This window comes from Scyliorhinus canicula, chromosome 4 (assembly GCF_902713615.1).
Source record: "Scyliorhinus canicula chromosome 4, sScyCan1.1, whole genome shotgun sequence".
NCBI classification, from domain to species: Eukaryota; Metazoa; Chordata; class Chondrichthyes; order Carcharhiniformes; family Scyliorhinidae; genus Scyliorhinus; species Scyliorhinus canicula.
Window position 1 is genome coordinate 214,499,926 of NC_052149.1, and position 23,589 is coordinate 214,523,514.

Genomic DNA, 23,589 nt, shown 5'->3' on the forward strand with positions numbered 1-23,589 from the left:
TGGGGATGGTGGCCATCAGCTCCCCAGAGTTCCACCCCTCTGATAAGGCAGTGTCTCAAAGTCAGCACATAGGACAGGACGGCATGGCTGTGCATGTGCTGTTGACAAGTGCGCCAAGGATATTCGGCCTCAGAATCCCCAGACGCCCGCCAGGTGCATCGAGGGCCACGGGACGAGGTTGGCAGCTGGTTTCTTTCACCTCTGATGTTTATCCTGGGGGAACACCTAGACGTAGTGGTAGAGCTAGGAGGACCAAGCAGGTTGAGGATCACTGAGTGCAGGACAGTGGGAAATTATAAAGCAAATCAAGCACCCTTGTGCACAACCAATATGATGCCTAGGTCACTTTCTTCCACCGTGCGCCGACCTTCGATCCCTTGGCCCATCTCTTCAGCCATCTTCCCTCCCCATGGCACCCACCCACCCTCCGGCCATGGACATGTCGCCAGACCTGTCTCCCATTCCCTGGGTGTTCGGATGCTGCTGTATGTGTGGTGTTGCCTCCCGCAATGTTCACGTCCAGTGTCCAGGCTTCAAGGTGTGATTGGGATGCTTGGCAATTACGCCCACCTACTACATGGCCTGCACACCTACGGGAATCCAATTGGGATGTGTGAAATGCTCACTTCCCTATCAGCAATAGCCTTCAACCGCATGGCCAGAAGCCTCGGCAGTCAGTGGGAGTTATGGGCAGTCGATGGTGCAGATGGGTAGAGGCAAGGGTTGCCCCCGGAACGGGTAAACAATCCAGGGGTTAGCATGGTGATGCCACGAGTGATTGCCCCCCCACCCCCGCCACACTCCTATGGCGGCTCACCCCTGCAGAGAGTCCCCCAACTCCCACCGAGCATTAGGGCAGCAAGCCCAGCACCCCCAGGCTCTTTGCCTGCAAGCAAAGATGGCTACTTCCCTCCTCGACTCCCCACAGAAGCCCTTCAGTAAGGTTCATGTTTTTCCAAAGGAGTACTAATCGGTGCCAGAGTGAGCACTTGCTGGGGATACCGCTGAATGTTGGGTGGCTCCCGTTAATTGTATGGAAATTGGGTTTATGGGGCGATAATTGGTTTCTCGCCTCGCCAGGGTGAGATCCTGATTTTGCCTATGGGAGGAGGCAGTTGCAACGCAAACTGTTTGGCGCCTGGCGCAGTTCTCGTTTTTGGCCTCTCCCGCTATTCACCGGCCTCGTTTCACTTGAGCGAGAGCTAACGAGGACGGAGGATCACGCCCAATGTATCTAAGCATGGTAAAACCATTGCATAAAACAAATATATTCGGCAATTGTGCTGTTGGCACAAATGTTCAAAATAACTGATGACTTACTGTTATTTATGGTAACTGGTCAAAGTATCATTTTCATCTGGAACCCAATTTAAAGTTGGTATTGCAAACATAAAATTCTGTAGTCAGAAGTTTATGGACTCCATTATATCAGACTTTGAAATATCACATGTTCAGCACATTTAGACAAAAATGGAAAAAAAAAAATCAAACCTTGGAACATGACACCAAACCCAGAGGGATATTTAATTAGTGCTAAGCAAAGTATTCTTCATGTACCAAACCAATAAATACTTGTGTTCCACCTAAATGTGTCATCTTGCATTCAAAGTTTTTTGCATGATATCGACAGACTGGATTGCTGTCATGGGACCTGCCAAACTACTTGGCAAGTGTGATCACATTCAAGAAATGGCAACTCATGTTTTTCCATTCTGGTCTGCTTGTAGCAACAGGTCCAAAAAATGCTATTTTAAAGTTAAACCTGTGCTGCAGAAAGCAAACAGTGCAGAATGAATTTTTCAGAATAAAGAGCTTCTAGTGACCTAACCCTTGAGCACAACTGACATTGTCAGCATTTGTACACCTTACCTTCTATTCTTTCATTGGTTTTCGTAGAAATCCCCAACTCTTCACCGAGTGCTTTTGATGAATGGCTAAAAGGTCCAGATTCCGATCCATTCTCAGATTCCAAGTTTAAACAAGATGGCAAAACCTTATTTGGTGGTATAGATCTTGAAGAAATCTGATCATCTTCAATATGTAAACCAAAGTTAGCAATATTAGCAGGCAGTCCTGTATCTTCAAAGTCTGTACAGGCATCGTTAAAAGGGGGCTCCTCTGAAGGAACCAAAAAATGAGGGTCTATTACCACAGGAGAACTCGGGGGTGATAAGGAGGACAAGGACGACCTAGGTGACAACGAAGTCAAAGACTTAGGAGTCTCAGACAAACATCTCCGTGTGTGAATTTTGCTCGAGACTCCACAAGTATCTATGTATGGGGAGCCATTCCGAGAACTGACCACCTCGTTTTCATGAATTGTCGTTATGGAGCCTGCTGGTCTACTGCCCGAAGTGCCCTCTTGAAGCAAGATATCTAGTTTATACTGGTAGTCGAAGTCTACTGTCTGTTCTGGATGATCATAATACAGGTCAGTAAAACTAACAGAACTTGAAGACTCTTGGCTAGATGCAGCAAGAGATCCACGGCTGGACGTCAATGACCCTTTGCTGCTTCCAGATGACAATGAAAGAGTGCTGGTTGAGAGGCTAAGAAAAAAAAAAACATTTATTGGCATGCCATATTACAATGAAATGCAAAAATCTTTACTGAATTAAAACACAGCCTGTGGGAAAACAAGCATTTTGTTAATTGTGAACAAAGCACACAGTTTAATAATTGTCCCGCAAATGTAAAATGGAAGCGGCATAGATTCAGTGAACTCATAAAAGAACTTGTCTAACAGAGTTTTGAATAATTAATAGGTGCTGTACTTGACAAGGTTCTTTGAGTCCCATATTGGGCCATAACTTATGAGCTCCCAGGGTGTCGTACAAGATTCACAGGGTAAGGTTTGCAAAGGAATTGACTGGAAGTGCAAATTTCCCCAGGCAATTGCCCTGGACTCAGTTGTTCAGCGGTAGCAGCGAGAGCAGTAACCAGGGGTCTGTCGGGAAGGTATGTTTCCCGCTTTAAAAACTTACCTTTCAGGAGAAGCGGCCTTCAGTTGTTCAGCGGTAGCAGCGAGAGCAGTAACCAGGGGGCTGTCAGGAAGGTAATTTTCCCGCTTAAAAAACTTACCTTACAGGAGAAGCGGCCTTTGTTTTTTAACTAACTTTTTTTTCTGAGTTTTTTTTAATTTCAGAGCAGCAGGAAACCGGAAGTCGGCTGTGGGGATTTCTGGGAAGGTGTGTAGTACCTGTATACAAGTTGGGCGGTTGCTAAACCCGAGACACTACACTTGTTGTGCCCCCCACCCTTCCACCTCCTCTAACCTAAGAGGTTAAGTGAATATCATAAACCGTGTTAGGGAACTGGAGCTGGAGTTGGATGAACTTCGGATCATTCGGGAGGCAGAGGTGGTCATAGATAGAAGCTTCAGGGATGGAGTTACTCCGAAGAATGAAGATAGTTGGGTGATGGTGAGGGGCTGGGAGGAAGCAGTCAGTACAGGGATCCCCTGTGGTCGTTCCCCTTAGTAACAAGTATACAGCTTTGGATACTGGTGGGGGGGGGGGGGGGTGGGGGGGATACTTACCAGGGGTAAGCCATGGGGTACAGGTCTCTGGCACAGAGTCTGTCCCTGTTGCTCAAAAGGGAAGGGGGGGGGGGGAAGAGGAGTAGAGCATTAGTCATTGGAGACTCCATAGTTAAGGGGATAGATAGGAGATTCTGTGGGAACGAGAGAGACCCGCGGTTGGTGTGTTGCCTTCCAGGTGCCAGGGTCTGTGATGTCTCGGATTGTGTTTTTGGGATCCTTAAGGGGGAGGGGGAGCAGCCCGAAGTCGTGGTCCACATAGACACCAACGACATAGGTAGGAAAAGGGATAGAGACGTCAGGGAGCTAGGGTGGAAACATAGAGCTAGAACAAACAGAGTTATTATCTCTGGGTTGTTAACCGTGCCACGTGCTAGTGAGACGAGGAATAGGGAGAGAGAGCAGTTGAACACGTGGCTGCAGGGATGGTGCAGGAGGGAGGGTTTCAGATGCCTGGATAATTGGGGCTCATTCTGGGGTAGGAGGGACCTAAACAAATGGGATGGTCTACACCTGGACCAGAGGGGTACCAATATCCTGGGGGGGAAATTTGCTAATGCTCTTCGGGAGGGTTTAAACTAATTCAGCAGGGGGTTAGGAACCTGAATTGTAGCTCCAGTATACAGGAGGTTGAGAGTAGTGAGGTCATGAGTAAGGTTTCAAGGTTGCAGGAGTGTACCGGCAGGCAGGAAGGTGGTTTAAAGTGTGTCTACTTCAACACCAGGAGCATCCGGAATAAGGTGGGTCAACTTGCAGCATGGGTTGGTACCTGGGACTTCGATGTTGTGGCCATTTCGGAGACATGGCTAGAGCAGGGACAGGAATGGTTGTTGCAGGTTCCGGGGTTTAGATATTTCAGTAAGTTCAGGGAAGGTGGTAAAAGAGGGGGAGGGGTGGCATTGTTAGTCAAGGACAGTATTACGGTGGCAGAAAGGACGTTTGATGAGGACTCGTCTACTGAGGTAGTATGGGCTGAGGTTAGAAACAGGAAAGGAGAGGTCACCCTGTTGGGAGCTTTCTATAGGCCTCTGAAAAGTTCCAGAGATATAGAGGAAAGGATTGCAAAGATGATTCTGGATAGGAGCGAAAGTAACAGGGTAGTTGTTATGGGGGACTTTAACTTTCCAAATATTGACTGGAAACGCTATAGATCGAGTACTTTAGATCGGTCCGTTTTTGTCCAATGTGTGCAGGAGGGTTTCCTGACACAGTATGTAGATAGGCCAACAAGAGGCGAGGCCACATTGGATTTGGTACTGGGTGATGAACCAGGACAGGTGTTAGATTTGGAGGTAGGTGAGCACTTTGGTGATAGTGACCACAATTCAGTTACGGTTACTTTAGCGATGGAAAGGGATACCTATGTACCGCAGGGTAAGAGTTATAGCTGGATGAAAGGCAATTATGATGCGATGAGGCAAGACTTAGGATGCATAGGATGGGGAAGGAAACTGCAGGGGATGGGCACAATTGAAATGTGGAGCTCGTTCAAGGAACAGCTACTGCGTGTCCTTGATAAGTATGTACCTGTCAGGCAGGGAGGAAGTGGTCGGGTGAGGGAATCGTGGTTTACTAAAGTAGTTGAATCACTTGTCAAGAGGAAGAAAAAATGAAAATGAAAATCGCTTATTGTCACAAGTAGGCTTCAAATGAAGTTACTGTGAAAAGCCCCTAGTCGCCACATTCCGGCGCCTGTTCGGGGAGGCTGGTACGGGAATTGAACAGTGCTGCTGGCCTGCCTTGGTCTGCTTTCAAAGCCAGCGATTTAGCCGTGTGCTAAAGCAGCCCCTTAAGAAGGAGGCTTATGTCAAGATGAGATGTGAAGGTTCCGTTAGGGCGCTCGAGAGTTACAAGTTAGCTAGGAAGGACCGAAAGGGAGAGCTAAGAAGAGCCAAGAGGGGACAAGAGAAGTCTTTGGCAGGTAGGATCAAGGATAACCCTAAAGCTTTCTATAGGTATGTCAGGAATAAATGAAAGACTAGGATAAGAGTAGTGGGAAGTTGTTCGTGGAGTCCGAGGAGATAGGAGAGGTGCTAAATAAATATTTTTTGTCAGTATTCACGCAGGAAAAAGAAAATGTTGTCGAGGAGAAAACTGAGATACAGGCTACTTGACTAGTAGGGCTTGAGGTTCATAAGGAGGAGGTGTTAGCAATTCTGGAAAGTGTGAAAATAGATAAGTCCTCTGGGCCGGATGGGATTTATCCTAGGATTCTCTGTGAAGCTCGGGAGGAGATTGCTGAGCCTTTGGCTTTGATCTTTATGTCGTCATTGTCTACAGGAATAGTGCCAGAAGACTAGAGGATAGCAAATGTTGTTCCCTTGTACAAGAAGGGGAGTAGAGACAACCCTGGTAACTATAGACCAGTGAGCCTTACTTCTGTTGTGGGCAAAGTCTTGGAAAGGTTTATATGAGATACGATTTATAATCATCTAGAAAGGAATAATTTGATTAGGGATAGTCAACATGGTTTTGTGAAGGGTAGGTTGTGCCTCACAAACCTTATTGAGTTCTTTGAGAAGGTGACCAAACAGGTGGACGAGGGTAAAGCAGTTGATGTGGTGTATATGGATTTCAGTAAAGCGTTTGATAAGTTTCTCCACGGTAGGCTATTGTAGAAAATACGGAGGCATGGGATTCAGGGTGATTTAGCAGTTTGGATCAGAAATTCGCTCGCTGCAAGAAGACAGAGGGTGGTGGTTGATGGGAAATGTTCAGCCTGGAGTTCAGTTACTAGTGGTGTACCACAAGGATCTGTTTTGGGGCCACTGCTGTTTGTCATTTTTATAAATGACCTGGAGGAGGGCGTAGAAGAATGAGAGAGTAAATCTGCAGAGGACATTAAAGTCGGTGGAGTTGTGGACAGTGCGGAAGGATGTTGCAGGTTACAGAGGGACATAGATAAGCTGCAGAGCTGGGCTGAGAGGTGGCAAATGGAGTTTAATGCAGAAAAGTGTGAGGTGATTCATTTTGGAAGGAGTAACAGGAAGACAGAGTACTGGGCTAATGGTAAGATTCTTGGTAGTGTGGATGAGCAGAGAGATCTCGGTGTCCATGTACATAGATCCCTGAAAGTTGCCACCCAGGTTGATAGGTTGTTAAGAAGGTGTACGGTGTGTTAGCTTTTATTGGTAGAGGGATTGAGTTTCGGAGCCATGAGGTCATGTTGCAGCTGTACAAAACTCTAGTGCGGCCGCATTTGGAGTATTGCGTGCAGTTCTGGTCGCCGCATTATAGGAAGGATGTGGAAGCACTGGAAAGGGTGCCGAGGAGATTTACCAGGATGTTGCCTGGTATGGAGGGAAGATCTTATGAGGGAAGGCTGAGGGACTTGAGGCTGTTTTCGTTAGAGAGAAGAAGGTTAAGAGGTGACTTAATTGAGGCATACAAGATGATCAGATGATTACATAGGGTGGACAGTGAGAGCCTTTTTCCTCGGATGGTGATGGCTAGCACGAGAGGGCATAGCTTTAAATTGAGGGGAGATAGATATAGGACAGATGTCAGAGGTAGGTTATTTACTCAGAGAGTACTGAGGATGTGGAATAACCTGCCTGCAACAGGAGTGGACTCACCAACATTAAGGGCATTTAAATGGTCATTGGATAAACATATGGATGATAAGGGAATAGTGTAGATGGGCTTAGAGTGGTTTCACAGGTCGACGCAACATTTAGGGCCGAAGGGCCTGTACTGCGTTGCAATGTTCTATGGACTAGGAACCATCTAAAAATACAATTTAAATTGCAAACTTTGGATGGTTTCGGCTCGGTTACATCAATAGTTTCCAAGAAAAAGTTAGAAGAATTAAAACCTCTTCTATTCTAAATTCTGGGCAACTATTGCACAGACCTACACCAACCAACCCGCACGGGATTCCCCCATCACCCCCGATTCCGCAAGGGACTCCCCCAACCCCCTGACTACCTCTCCCATGTGACTACCCCCTCCCTCCCCCAAAACAGGAACTCCCAAACCTACAGGAATCCGAAGGTCAAGCGAGATCGGATCTCCTGTATAAGGATCTCCAGGCTAAGGATTTGCCTTAAGTGCCACTCCATCGAAAATTACAGCTTATTTCAATAATTACTCTGTACATACATTCACAAACAACTCACCTTTGTAGTTGCGAGTGCAATGTAGAGGCTAAGCGTGTTGCTTCTTCTAACTCCCTCAATAAGTTGTTTCTCCTGCTATGCATCTTTAACCTGTAGAACACATGATATTATCAACTTCATTTTTCTAGCTAACAGCACATTGATTTCAACCCGGTATGCAAGAATTTACTATAAATTGCAACATTAATTCTTCTCCTCAACTAAGGAAAGATATATTTGCTGTAGAGGGATTGCAAGAAAGGTTCGCCACTGATTCTTGGGATGGCAGGGTTGATTAAACTGGCCCTATATATTTCCGAGAGTTTGGAACAATGAGGTGTGATCTCATTGAAACATTTTTTTATTTTTTTTTTAAAAAAGAGGCTTAACAGGGTAGATGCTGTGAAGATGGATCGGCTGTTTGATAAGTCTGGAGCAAGGAGTCATTGGCCTGAATTTCCTGCCAGCCTGGGGGGCTGGAAAATCCCAGCCATAGTCTCAGAATAAAAAATTGCCTATTTAGGCATAAACTGAGACCAAATTTCTTCACTCAAAAGACTGCGAGCTTTTGGAATTTTCTACTCCAGAGGATACCAAGTTGTTGAGTGTATTCAAGATTTTTGAATTTGAAGGAAATCAAGGGATATGGGGATAGTACAGGAAGTTGTAGTGAGGTTCAGGGTCAGCCACACTCTTACTGGCGGGCAGAGCAGGTATTTAATGGCCTTTTTCCGGTGAAGCAAATTCTTATGAAGCATTTACAAAACACAGAAAACTGAAAAAATCTCATTTATAAATTAAGTACAAATAAGAATCAATGCATTGCACTGTATTTACAGCAAAGAAACAGGCCATTTGGCTCAGTAAGAACATGTTGGTATTCTTATCCAGTCCTCGCTAAATTTCAAGTCCTTCATTAATGAGGTTTGGAGCTATTTGAACAGTGCAGGCACATGCTCACTGTAAAGATCAGCTTTACTTTGCCAGATCTTACCAACCAATGGTCATTTATATACCAAAACTGGACAAACTTTACTTTAAATGGATTCTTCATGATCATCCGTAAAGGATATCAACTAATATCTTCTGCTTCCTCATTGTTGAAGAATAGCACAAAATAGTTATTGGATAGTTCAATATATACTGCCATCAATGTGTTTCTACTATTCCCAACTCTTCCTGTGCGGATCAATTGAGCAATCTTTCCTAAATTCCCTCATGCAATGTACAACTACTCATTAATTTACTTGCACATACAAATATTATAAAACATTTCAATTCAGCTATTGTTCACAATGCTGGATTATCTCAACAAACTGGGTCACAAACCTTTCTGTCAGTGCTTTGCTTTGTGTGTCCCTTGCAGCCTGAAGGTCTTCTGCCAATTGTTTCCTTTCCATCTCCAGGCGCTCAACCTCATTGTGTGCCCATTTACGAGGGTTTATAAACTGCAGTTCCTTCAACAGTTCTTCTTTCTCATTTATCAGAATCAGCCTGTCTCGTTCTGCATCTAGTACTCCAGGCCATGTCTCACTTGTAAGCTTAGCCAGTTCAATCTTGACATTTGCAATCCTGCAAATGAAACAAAAATTACTATTAAAAAAAAAGTGAATTGTATTATATTGGGACAGTCTGCCTTCATTGTAACAGTTGTTCTACTTGCACTGGGAACTGAACTGCTGAAGAAAGGCAAGATGGACTGAACCCATGAGCTGAGTGCCAGGCTGCATGTTGGCACAGTGGTTAGCACTGCAGCTTCACAGTGCCAGGGTCCCGAGTTCAATTCCAGCTTTGGGTGACTGTGTCGAGTTTGCACCTTCTCCCCATATCTGTGTGGGTTTCCTTCCACAATCCAAAGATGTGCAGGCCATGCAAAATTGCCCCGTTGTGTCCAAAAGGTTAGTGGGGTTACTGGGCTATGGGGATAGGGTGAGGGTATGGGTTTAGGTAGGTGCTCTTTCAGAGGGTTGGTGCAAACTCAATGGCCAGATGGCCTCCTTGAGCACTGTAAGGATTCTATGGTTCTATAAGCTGCTCCACAGAACTGCTTGTGAGCAGGAGGAGCAGGGGTGCTTCCATTCAGGTCCAATGATGATCAGTATCTCCATGATCAAACTGCTAACCCTTAGCTCTCCACCCCACCATCCTGAACATCATCGGTCCATACACACACACACCACTATCAGAACCACCCCCCAAGCACTGTCTGGAAAGGCCCTCTCCACAATTTCGCAAAACACCTACCTGCTTTCACGGCCTTATGAAGTCAAGCTTCACAGGTGAATGGTCTCCCACCCACAGAAAATAATTTCAAGGAGTCCTGCAATTTCATTTTGCAGGTCTTTGGGAACCTGTTCTTTCAGGTTTCCTGATCTCACAAACTGCCAACACTAACCCTCCAAATAACAAGCCTCAAGATTAAAATCCAGCCAATGTTTTCTCTTTGTGCCTTGTAAAGCTCCTTGTTGTCTACATTAATGGTTCTACAAAAATTAAATTTGTTGTTTTAATTCTTACAAGATAATGTTTAAAAACTAATGATTAAAAACTATTCCAAAGTCATTAATTGACGATTTATTGTAGCAGTAAAAAGTCTTGTGGAATAATGACTTGTATTCATATAGTCTATTCACAACTTCAGGTATCCAGGTTTTACAGACAATGAAGCGCTCCTAGGAAGTGTAGTCACTGTTTTAATGTAGAAACACAGCAGCCAATTTGCAAACAACAAGCTCCCACAAACAGGATTGTGATAACAAGCCAGATAATGTTTTTGTGGTGTTGATTCTATAATAAATACTGGACAGGACACTGTGGATAAATATTCTACTCGTCTTCAAAATAGGACAGGTGGGGTCTTGAGTTAACGTTTCATCTGAGACACAGCAACTTCTAGAGTATAGCACTCCCTCAGCACGCCACTGAAGTATTAACCTAGGCTTTCTTACTTGGTGTGGGGATAGGAACCCAAAATCTTCTGTGCCAGAGCTGACTGTGATAAAAACTGAGGCACAGCTGTGAGATTACATGACAAAAATAATAATAAAAAATTTGCTTAGCACTAACCTTCGCTTTGATTCTTCATATTGCAGGCTAAGTCTCACCTTCTCAGCCAGTTTAGTATTATTGCTGGAAACAAACTGAATAATGCAGACTATGTTAAAAATGGCTCCAGAATCAAACACAACAATAATTACAGGCCAATAATAGAAGCCAATAATATTGCTTTACCGTTAGTGGAAGATATTGTAGAACACATTTGTGTTCTTAATGACAACACAAGAATATTATACTGAATTACAGCATTACATTATCTGTTCCTATCATACCCTGGAACTAATCAGTAATGATTCTGTCATGTGGTACCGGTCAGTCCTCGAGAAAGAGCATTTAAGGCTGTCCAACTTTCCCTATGCGGTGGTGCTTTCTGAAGGACAGGACAAGATTCATATATGGAGAGTGTGACAAAACCACATCTTCTGCTTACAGATCACCAACTTCTTTACTGTAGAGGACTTCCAACTTGCAGGTAGGGCCCTCGCTGGTTATGTATTCAATCCATGGTGAGACAGTATGTTAAATATCAGCAACATCCTGGGCCAGATGGCTCGGGTTGTAGTGGAAAGGGCCTGAACCAGTACCAGGAGATTTATGGGCCAAAGCCATCAAGCAACCACAAGGGGAATGAGTGAAGGTGAATCTAGCCATACGAATTGCTCAGAACGGGAAGAGTCAAGTTAGAAATAGAGTCAAGATGGCAAGAATGCTGTATAATGGTGAGACGTAGGGACAATGGCAGTGGTAATTGTATCTCTTTCTGTCTTACTAGTTAGCCTCTACATTTGCTGTTATCAGAGACTGCTGGCAAGTAACATTCATGCCACACAAGTGCCAGGCAATGGCCATCTCTAACAAGAGAGAATACAACCATCTCCCCTATAACATTTAATGACATTATTATAGCTGAGTTCCCCACTATCAACATCCTGGGGGTTATCATTGACCATAAACTGAGCTCAACCAGCCATATAAATACTGTGGTGACAAGAGCAGGTCAGAGTCTAGGAATCCTGTGGCAAGTAACTCACCTCCTGACTCCCCCAAAGCCTGTATACCATCTTCAAGGCTTAAGTCAGGTGTGTGATGGAATACTCTCCACTTGCCTGGATTAAGGCAGCTCCAACAATACTCAAGAAGCTGACACCATCCAGACAAAGCAATCCGCTTGATTAGCATTGCATCTACAAACATTCACTCCGTCCACCACCCATGCAGTGGCAGCAGTGTGCACCATCGACTAGCTGCACTGCAGGAACTCACCAAGACTCCTTCGACAGCACCTTCCAAACTAGGGCAACTGCTGCACAGGAACACCACTAACTGGAAGATCTCCTCCAGGCCACACACCATCCTGACTTGGAAATAAGTTGCCATTCCTTCAGTGTCAAAATCCTGGAATACCCTCCCTACCTGCACCACATGGACTGCAGCAGTTCAAGTAGCAGCTCACCACTACCTTATCAATGGCAATTAGGAATGGGCAATAAATACTAGCCTAGCCAGCGACGCCCACATCTCAAGAGTGAATAGCAAAAAAATCATCACACTTAAGTGTGCCTAATTAAGCACTTTTGATAAGGTATGCTGAGAGTGCATTTGTCTCATGGTTCTATCTCATTCACATAAGTACATCTCTTTTGCTTTACAGAACACATGTTAAGTTGAGCAGAAGAAAATGTTATGACATAATGTTTGTCACAATTGAAATTCTATTATGCACCTGCTAAACCAATGATCAGCTTTGAATTAGATCACCCTACTGAATACAATACACTGTAATGTGTTAAAATGTCATTTTTTCTTGATCCTCTTCCTGAACACCTCTTCAGTAAACTGAAGATTCATTAATGAACTCATATTTCAGAGAATTATTCTGAGTCCTAGATAATTAGTATGGTGATGTATTTAAAGTCTCTGGAGACGTAAGATGCAGATTATGAATTCAGACTCTATGAGGTTACTTGCATATCTTATTGTAATAGCCATTTTTACTAAAACAAACTGGAGTTTACACTTACATCTCCTGAAACATCTGTCTGGGACCCAACTTCTGAGAACTGGCAACTGACAGGTTGGTTTGTGCTTAATGATGTATGACTGACCCAGCGATCAGAGTGAAATTCTGTTTCAATTCGGAAACCATCTTTTAATCTGGCTAGGCTCTAGAAGAGAAAAAAAACAATTCAGTATTTATACTAAAAGTAGTTACAAAATTTTTGAAAATTAAAATTTTGCACCCTGTATGCTCAATGGTTATTATGTAAGCAATTTGGAGACTGAAGTTGCTGAAATCCAAGGTGCACACCTTTCTTAGGACTCCTTGTGGTCCAGGAGCAGTTCAAGAACCCTTTGATCTTCCCATTGACTGCCGTGGCCTCCTGCTCCAGCCACAATAACCTCTCTTCCCAGCCCCTCCACAATGTACTCTATCGCTCACTGTGTACGCCCTCTCTTCTCCTGTCATGCATATCACACCCCCCTCCCAACCACCACTTTGCTGGGATGTATGGGCTCTCTCACTCCACTGGGATGTACGTGCTCTTTCCCCTCCTCAGCTACAATATACATTCCCTCTCCCTCCACCATGATGGATGATCTGTCCTACTGCCTTAAATTAAGGCCTCTCGCACTGATCTACAACTCTCCCCGCTGGCCAGGTTGTCCAATCTCACATCCCTCCACAAGCTGAAAACGTCAATCTTCCAAAGCACTCTCCCATCCCTCGACAAACTTGACACAAGTATCCAACCCCAAACCCCAAAGTGTTCGACATTACTTTCCAAGTACTAAAGCAAGACAAAAGTGCAAAATAAAAATTCCATGGCAGTTAACCATGCTATATAATGGACAGCCATCCAGCAATATTCTATTCCAGTCACAAGTTTAGCACTTTAAAATAAAAAGTAATTAATTTAAATAGCACTGCTGTCACCTCCTTTGCCTAATCCAAGATCAATACATAAATTCAATCAACATCCTGGGGGTTACCATTGATCAGAAACTGAACTGGACTAGCCATATTAATACTGTGACTACCAGGGCAGGTCAAAGGCTAGGAATCCTAAGGCGAGTAACTCACCTCCTGACCCCCCCCCCATTCCCTGCCCCAAGCAAGTCCACCATCTACAAGATACAAGTCAGGATTGTAATGGAATGCTCTCCACTTGTTGGATGAGTGCAGCTCCAACAACAAAGAGGCTCAACACCATCCAGGAAAAAGCAGCCCACTTGATTGCTCCCCCTTTCACAAACATTCAAACCCTCCACCACCAACAAACATTGGCAGCCATATGTACCATCTACAAGATGTACTGCAGCAACTTGTCATGGTTCCTTAGATAGCACCTTCCAAACCCACAACCACTGCCATCTAGAAGGACAAGAACAGGAGATACCTGGGAATCTCAGCACCTCCAAGTCACTCACCACCCTGACTTGGAAACATATCATTATTCCTTCACTGTTGCTGAGGCAAAATCCTGGAACTCCCTCCTCAACAGCAGTGTGTGTAACTACATCTCAGGGACTGCAGTGGTTCAAGAAGGAAACTCACCACCACCTTCTGAAGGGCAACTAGGGATGGCAATAAATTCTGGCCTAACCAGCGATGCCCACATCCCGTAAATTAATTTTTAAAAATTGAAACGGTTTAACTTTTCAAATTTCAGCTTGCAAAATCAGTTTAACACTGGACCTGTGCACCATTAAAACTTTACCTGCATGAGATCTCTTTTTTCCTTTTCTCCTGAGCTAATGGCCCTTTTGATGGTTTTCATTTCATTCAGAATCGCCTGTGCTTCATCAAGTTTGTATCCTCCCTGAGTGCCTGACATCTTTAGATCAATTCTGTCATTGAAAATGCATGTAGCAGTCAATAATTGTGAGGATACAAAAGTTACTGAACATTTTCTGGCACAGCCAATCGTATACATTTAATTGCAAGATTTTACTGTAAAAAGCCAAAAATAGTTGTTTTGATGTTAGATTAATTCCTAAAGATATTCACTTAAATTCCAAAATATTTGAATTGCATCTTTTTTAACAAGAAGATTACAATGATGCTTTCAACTATTCTGTTGCATTTAATACTGACTCTATCCGTTCATTCGACTGTGAAGAAAAATTATTGGTGGAGTCTTTTGGAATTGTCTCAAGTGGGTCGGAAACAAAGAACCTGCAAAGGTCCGATGGGACTGGAAAATCCTGCCCATCAATTAAAATCATTTTGTACATTTCAAATCAGTATAGAACAGAAAGCTAATGAATAATACACACACAATAGTTGTGAGATGAATGGCCTGGATTTTGTGGTGCAGAAATTATGTTTGTCATTCGCATCACTTACAAATGTACACTTTTGAGCAACAATTTAAAGTCATTGAAAGTCTGAAACAGCACGGTTCGGCATCCTATACAAGGAATCTGGGTCTTGTATAAGCATGGCAAACAACGGTGTGTGTCTTCAACCAATCAGTTTGATAAATATTCATCGAGATGCACAGACTAAACCAGAAAATGCAATTTGATTAAATAAAATACCACATTTAGAAAGTGAAATAAAGAGAGAGGGAAAGGAAGAGACAGATAAAACAAAGAAAAAGTGAAAAAGATATTTTTAACTGTCTAACAATAATTAAAATCTGAAGGAAAGAGACTCTACTATAAGATTTTTAATACTATTAGAAATTCATGTGCACTTCAATGAACAGGCCCCAACTTTTCCTGATATGTTGAGAACGTATCTTTGTGGCTAAGTACCAAATCATCACAAACGCACAACTATCTCAATACCGATCTGCTGGTAAGGTACCAGAGTAGCACAGAAATATAGAAAATTTATGGCACAGAAAAAGACCACTGGGTTTAACGTGTCTGTTCCAAACAGAATTATCCAGCCTACTCCCATCTTCCAGCTCTTGGCCTGTAAACGCATAGTAGTCATGACTGTCATTGTCTTTACTGCAGCTCCAGCCAAATCTTTCACTGTTTCTGCCGGGTCTGGTAACCAAGAGACATACCATTCCTGGGGGCAAGTACTCCTCCAACATTCACCTACATCATTTCATCAAAATTCCACTCCGTATTGATTTAAAAAAAAAGCTCTTTTCTGTAACCTTGGGCAAAGATCTGACAGTGTGATGGGGGGCTGTTAAACACAGCTGACCGATTTTCTCTTTACAGTAATATACAGGTGCTGCTTCCTCTGCCTGAGCCAGCAGGTGTCTTGCACATGTAAGTTTTAAAGCAGTAACTTTTTTCACTGCCTTTGTCTGGACTTCTCTCTAGCTTCCAGGCACCCTCTCTTATGGGGGTTTCCAGGGAGGCATCTCTGTAATTTGCATTGTGGTGGGTGAGCGTGGTCCTCCAATGAACTTTGGGGGAAACCTCCTTAAAAAGAGTTATCCCTTTGGCCTACCGTGTTAGGGCCACGCTTATAAATACCTGCACCAATTCTCGCCCACGTGAATCCCAGCCCAGTATATGGTGCTTCCTCCCACTGGTGCAATGCGCGAACCTGTACACCACCGCCAGCTGAAGATCGGAGCATTGGATTCCGTTTTTCACCCAACACTGGATTCTCCGCCGCATCAGGAACTCCAATGCCGGAGGCGGAGAATCAAACCCCATATTACCCTCAGAGTTGCTTCATCAAATCCATGCTGGTTTGCCTAAATTAATCTATATTTGTTTAAGTGACTGTTAATTATGTGCCAGATTTCAGTCCTAAAATCTTTTCAATCAATGATGGTAAACTGACTGGCCTGATGTTGCTGGGCTTATTTTTGCACACTTTTGCGAACAAGGGTATAAATAACATTTGCAATTCTCCAGTCTTCTGGCACCACCACTGTATCGAAGAAGAATTCGAAAATGACAGCCTCCATAATCTCTACTAACTCTTACTTGTCTCAGTATCCAGCGTGTATCTCTTGTGTTTCTGGTGAGGTACCAACTTTTAACTACAACCAAACTTTCTAATACCTCCTCTTTATCAACATTTGGTCCAATCCAATATCTGAATTGTCTCTTTAACTATATGACTTTGGCAGCATCTTCTTCCTTGGCATAAAGACAGATGCAAAGTACTCATTTAATACTTCAGGCATGCCGCTGTCTACATGTATAAAACTATTTTTTGTCCCTAATCATCCTAGGCCTTTTCACCATATTTGGTCTAATTAAAATTCCCGTTGCCAAAGAATGTGCGTTTGATTAGGAATGGGTTGTGCTACAACTATTTCTATTCAATATTACACTTTTCTTTATACAAATTACTTACATGAAAATAGTTTTTGGAAAAAGGTCTTAGTCTTATATACTTACGCTTTAAGAGTTTCAAATCCTTGTTCTTTGTACTGAAGTTCATGCCTCATATGAGAAAGCTCTCTTTTCAGTTTATTCACCTGTTGTAGGGAAAATAATGTAAAGATTGCGTTTTTCCCCTACAGCAAGAAATATTTATTAGATAATTAAAAGATGTGAAACTATACACTTCCTCTCTATATTTAGCTATTTTGTGTACATTTACAATAGTTTTTCCACATCCTCTCCCAAAAAAAGAACACATACCCATTCAATCTTAAATGCTTGATCTGCTCAATATTTCCGAAACTAACATGCAATTCCACATTTAAATCCAGTTTAAAGCTGAACTCATGGTGAGATTCTCTAGTTACACAATGAAGGCTGTGACATCCATATAAATCATTAGGTAAGAGTTGATAAAAAGGGGGGAAAAGAAAACAAATGTTAGAAGTTTAAAACTATAAAAAATTGAAATCAGGACTGGGTTCCAGTAAAAGTCAGAACTCAGATATTAACTTTTTTTTTAAATTGTAGCTGGACTTTTGAGCACTTTTGCTTTTCCGTTAAATAAATTAATTCCAATGGGAGGTAACAGCAATAATAAGAGAAACATTTTCAAAATATACTAGTCAGTCCCCCATAGTTTTGCACTTGGGGAGCTGAGATTAAAGGTACCATTCAGGTCCAGCAGAGACTAAGGCATTGAGCCCTTCAGCTCCTTCCTGGGTTGATTTTCTAATTAATTTTCGAGTCTGTTTACTGATCTTGTTCAAGTTCTGCATTTTTCCCACAGAATGTAATTTCCATAGAATCCCTACAGTACAGGAGGCTATTCAGCCCATCAAGTCTGCACCGACCCTCTGAAAGAGAACCCTACTCCCCCACCCTATACCCATAACTCCACCTAACCTGCTCACTGGAATGTGGGAGGAAACAGAGCACCCAGAAAAACCCACGTTGACATGCAAATTCCATACACAGTCATCCAAGGCTGGAATTGAACGCAGGTCCCTGGCGCTGTGAAGCACTACTCTGCCACCATGCTACAGAATGATTTCCGTGTAGTTTTTTCCTCCAACATGGTACCCAGGTTTGTATTTCTAATTCTTACTTTAGGTGACCATAAAACATGATATGCAAAGTGTTGGATTTCATTAGATTCTTGGTTTAAACCTTTATGCTCTGCAATATGAGTAAGCGTTCCAGAGCTGTAAACTACATGAATTACAAGTGATAGTGATGATCAATTCAAAGAACTTCGTAGAAACTGATATTCACAATTTTATAAATTATCATTGTTCTCACCCTAGATTTTGTTGTTGAAATCTCTGCCTTGAGAATGTCGGGGTCATACTTAGTACTAGATGAAGATCCTGAGAACACTGAAAAACAACCACAAAAATATTCAAACACGAAAATTTTGGCTCAAAAATGGGGAATTCATTAACTAGAAGAGAGAAACTCATTAACCAAAAGGTTAATGAGCTCTTACTCATTAACCAAAGTCAGAAATTGGCTGCAAAGAACAGGAGCAGAATTTTAATTGCCGTGGGAGTGTGTTACGGTGTGGGTGAGGATGCTGAATTGCCAAAAGTATCAGCATATCATAAACCCTAGCATGATCTCAGTCATACCCGGTGGTTAGCATTTGGAGATATGTAGAATGGAAGAACACAAGAAATAGGTGGAGGTGTAAACCACACGCCCGATTGAGCCTACTGCGCCATTCAATATGATATTGGGTGATCATAGAATCACGACAGTGTAGGAGGTGGCCATTCGGCCATCAAGTCTGCGCCGATCCTCTGAAAGAGCACCCTCCTAGGACCACGCCCCCACTCTATCACCGTAACCCAGTAACCCCACCTAACCTTTTGGACACTAAGGGCAATTTAGCATGGCCAATCCACCTAACTTGCACATCTTTGGACTGTGGGAGGAAATGGAAACACCCGCGAGGAAACCCACGCACACACGGGGAGAAAGTGCAAACCCCACACAGACAGTCACCCAAAGCTGGAATTGAACCCGGGTCCCTGGCGCTGTGGGGCAGCAATGCTAACCATTGTGCAGCCCCCTCTTGAGTTTCAACCATTTTTCCCCACCTGCGTCATATATCCTTTTACTCTCTGAGAAAACAAAAATATGTCTATCTAAATCTTTAATATACTCAACCATTGAGCACCCATAAATCTCTGGAGTGGAGAATTCCAAAGATGCATAACCCTTTTGAGTAATTTCTCTTCATCTCTGTCCTAAATGATCAACCCCTTATCCAAAGACTATGCCTCCATATTTTAGACTCCCAAACAGTGCAGAAAGATCTCACGTCGTCAATTCTATCATGTCCCTCTTAAGAAAATTCACGTGGAGCTGTCGGATCCATAATGTAAATATGTAAAGTTCCAATTAATTCTGCTTTTAACCCAGCATTCTGGCTTTAATAACTAATGTCAGATTTCCAGAGCCAGGGTCAACAACACAACTGTTAGCATGGCTGCACAATGGTTAGCATTGCTGCCCCACAGCGCCAGGGACTCGGGTTCAATTCCAGCTTTGGGTGACTGTCTGTGTGGGGTTTGCACTTTCTCCCCGTGTGTGCGTGGGTTTCCTCGCGGGTGTTTCCATTTCCTCCCACAGTCCAAAGATGTGGAATGTTAATATCCATTTAAGATTCAGGAAGCAACAGTGGGAATGTCAGGACAATGGAGACTTCAAATAAATTACTTCATTCATTTAAATATTCACACACATGATGACATTGCTTTGAACACCATAGGGAATCCTCTTGCAAAACTGGTTGTTGCACAACATTTCTGCTTTCTATTACAGGCACCACATGGTGCCACCCCTGTGACTTCAACAGAGCAACATGCAGGCTGCTTGTTTCCCTGATCTGACAGATGAGATGTCCTTGGTGGAAGCCTCTCAGTTTTGGAGTCTGTGAGGGCCCCACCTGTCCCTGTACCAGGACAGGCTCAGCTGACAGGCTCAGTTGTCAGGTGGCAGGTAGAATGTGGGAAAGAGAGAGGTGGCTCATCTTTCCTCGGAGGTAGCACATATGGTATAAATCGACCCAGACAATGCTGCACAGTGCCGCTCGAAGTGCTGACAGGACCTTTGTGTTGCTAGTCCAGATGTGCCCTCTTAGTGGATGATCCCTGGCTTCAACACCTGCATTCAACTGAACAGAGGTTGGAAAATCCTGCAAACCTAAAACAAGGATTCATGGTTTATTATGTTTATCTCTGTTATCTCTGACTCAGGATCCAGTTTTTGCTTATTTTGATGTGTGCCGTACCATATTTCAACCTAGCTATCTCCCTTGGAGGCCCCAACCAAGGTGCGTGTGTGTGTTTGAGCTGGTGGACAGTGCAGGAGACTTATAATAAGGCTTCAGGGTGTGTGTCCTCCCCGAGATCTCCTTGGCTTCCACCATATCCAGAATCCCCCTGAAAGACTTGTAGCACTTGAAATGCATGAGTTAGAACTGACATGAGGAAAGGGTTCAAAGTTAACATTGCAGTTAGTGGCCTCCTCCTCCATAACGGTCAGGGTGGCTACGATTTGCAGGGCACTCCGATTCTCTGCCTTTGCTCTCTTCTCCTGAAAGGAGGAAAAACAAGAGCTATGCACATGAGAAATGAAATGATTGGACAGGAGAGAAGGACAACATTTATAAAAGTTGACTGTGGGGGATGAGTGTGAAATGTCACTCAGATGAGGGTATGGGCAAGTAACATAGAATTATGATAGATATCATAGAATTTACAGTGCAGAAGGAGGCCATTCAGTCTATCGGGTCTGCACCAGCCCTTGGAAAGAGCACCCTTCTCAAGCCCACGTCTCTACCCTAACCCAGTAACCCCCACTTAACTTTTTTTTGGACACAAAAGGCAATTTAGCATGGCCAATCCACCTAACCCGCACATCTTTGGACTGTGGGAGGAAACCGGAGCACCCAGAGGAAACTCATGCAGACACGGGGAGAACGTGCAGACCCCGCACAGACAGTGACCCAAGCCGGGAATCGAACCTGGGACCCTGGAGCTGTGAAGCAACTGTACTAACCACTATGCTACCGTGCTGCTCGCGCATGAGTTGGTGGCTCAGATGGGGTTGTGAGGAGTGCCAATAGAGAGAGGGCCTGATGGTCTGATGTGTGCTATTCAGAAAAATGCTCGGGAAGTTAGAATGCAACAGTTAAGAGTTAGGACATTCACCTTTCCTGCCATTATGATGTCTTTGAACCTCTTGCAGCATTGAATCCAGATTCTAGGGAGCACACACATGCTTTTACAAAGTCCAGCTATGCCTGCTTGTTCTGTGAGGCTAAGGGCTTCCTCTCATCTGCCATAAACAGCACTTCTGTGCGAATCACCACAACCTCAAAATCACCCCACAGAAGAGGCAGAGAACTGGGGAGACGCTGTCCAATGCCCAACTCCAATCTTTTCCTTCCTGAGCCCAGGATGCAGCCACTGACCTCTGCCAAGGTCCTTTTAAATAGAAAACCCACTACTGACAAATGCAGGCTGTCATTTAGCCGGAACTTGGCAATTAGTCAATAAACCTGAAGGGACAGGACTGAGTTAAAAAAGCAAGGCAAAGTTCACTGCTTCAACAAATGTTTTCCCGACTGGCCGCTAGCCCTTGCCATTAAGATCAAGTCTCTAAGTCTCACGGTGGGAAGACCTGCACCTCAAACTTTATCATAGATAATGGACGTTAGGATAAGTGGATGAAATTCTCTATTAAGGCAACATTGCATTTAAAAATCAATAAATGTTTCTCGAAGCAGAAAGCAACAGTTTATCAGTACTCACAGCTGGTCTGGGAACTAGATTTATCCTTCCAGACATCATTTAGCTGCCTGTATTCATGTTGGGCTAATTCCAATCTTTGTTGCTTTACTTGGTAAATTTCCTTCTGTGCAGTTAGGGCATCTTGTGCAACAACTAGATAGTCTTTCAGCATACGTTCTTGTTCTCTTCGCCACTGAGCCCGAGGATCCTCTACTTGTGTTGTTTCTGAAAGATAATAAACCATGAAGCTATTTATATTAATTTTAAAACCTGAAGCAAAGATGCTGAAAGTCTTCAAGCGATGCAGCAGCTGCTTGATTATGTCACAATCCTGTTGCGGTATTTGCTGAATGAAGGCAACACAATTTACAAATACTTTTTCACCAAAGATTGCAGAATAATGCAACGCGGTTTTTAAATTCCACTTGAGGTGAAGCAATATAATTCCATAATTGGCATACTTACGTGTATGGTGGTCAATGTAATAGATTCCAACTTGTGCATCTAAAGCTTCTTCCCAACCTAAAGGCAATTCATCTCCTACACAATCACCAAAAGAGAGGGGTTTGGTCCACCTATAGAACAAACAGAAAACGTGTCAGTTTCCGAGTCTTTTCCAATTGTGAATTAATATTGCGCATCTCGGTAACCTGTTGCAGAAATCAGTTTCTGTCCAGTTCATGTAATAGCATATATTACCTAGAAAAGCAGCGGTCTAGTTAATGAATAACAATATATATTCATATAGCATCAATCTTGTATAAAAACATGTTTCACACAGTATTCATCATCTATTTAAATGCTTAGTTAAAGAAGGGGAATGTCGAGCTTTAGCCAGTAATTCCATAACAGTAGGCCTCGGCAGTTGAAGGCAATGTCACGTCACAAATATTAGATGAAAGAGAAGAGCTCCACAACAGGTCAGAAGTCCAAGGAATGGAGAGTTTAGCTGAGAAGAGCGTTTAGGATGAGGGAACATTGTAGAAATAGTGAAGGGCAAGACAATGAAGGGATTCAATCAAGAAGGGAATTTTAAGTTAGGTGTTGGGGGCGGGGGGTGGCGGCCGGAGTCAATAGATGAGAAGTGATTATTATTGGTGCAAAATAAGATCTGGCCCCACAGAGTTTACAGAGATCAGGTTGAGGATAGGCAGTAACGCATTGGAATACTTCAGTGACAACAGCATGGATAAAGGCTCTAGAAGCAAATAGATAGGTATGGAAATTAGGCGATGTTACAGGTGGAAACTGGTTTTTGTGATGAAGGGAATTAATTTGAAGGTCCAGCTGGGGCAAAAAATAGAATGCACTGCAAATAATTTAGTTCAGCCCAAGACAGTAGCTTGAGAAAGGAATGAAATTGGAGGCAAGAGTATGGTGAATAGGAAGAGTCAAAGCTAAAGGTCGGGATCTTCCAGCTGTTCATGCTGGTGGGATCTCGCCATAAGGTGGCCAGAAAATCTCGCTCAAAGACTTTGGTCTTCTCAATGTTTAGCTGGAGAAAACGGCAGCTTATCTAAGATTGCATTTGAACAATTTCAAATGCCACCTATAAATTTAAGTTAACAAAACAGGTTACTCTCTTGGGGCTGGTTTCACACATGGCTAAAGAGCTGGCTTTTAAAGCAGGCCAACAGCACGGTTCAATTCCCGTACCAGCCTCCCAAACAGGCACCGGAATGTGGCGACTAGGGGCTTTTCACAGTAACTTCATTTGAAGCCTACTTGTGATAATAAGCAATTTTCATTTTCATTTCATTTCTTAGCTGTGTAGATACTTTGA

The 23,589-nt window shown here is 43.3% G+C and overlaps 1 protein-coding gene across 2 annotated transcripts in view; it reads right to left on the reverse strand.

Annotated features, from left to right (window-relative positions):
* wwc1 (WW and C2 domain containing 1) overlaps positions 1-23,589 on the reverse strand; it is a 204,741-nt gene that overhangs the window by 107,910 nt on the left and 73,242 nt on the right. For both annotated transcript variants that reach the window (XM_038796050.1, XM_038796049.1), the window contains exons 2-11: positions 22,272-22,381; positions 21,828-22,031; positions 18,307-18,383; positions 17,020-17,099; positions 14,412-14,541; positions 12,714-12,857; positions 10,702-10,775; positions 8,965-9,207; positions 7,657-7,746; positions 1,870-2,549 (exon numbers count right to left, since the gene is read on the reverse strand). In XM_038796050.1, coding sequence (XP_038651978.1) covers positions 1,870-2,549; positions 7,657-7,746; positions 8,965-9,207; positions 10,702-10,775; positions 12,714-12,857; positions 14,412-14,541; positions 17,020-17,099; positions 18,307-18,383; positions 21,828-22,031; positions 22,272-22,381 — 1,832 coding nt within the window. The remainder of the gene's footprint in view (positions 1-1,869; positions 2,550-7,656; positions 7,747-8,964; positions 9,208-10,701; positions 10,776-12,713; positions 12,858-14,411; positions 14,542-17,019; positions 17,100-18,306; positions 18,384-21,827; positions 22,032-22,271; positions 22,382-23,589) is intronic.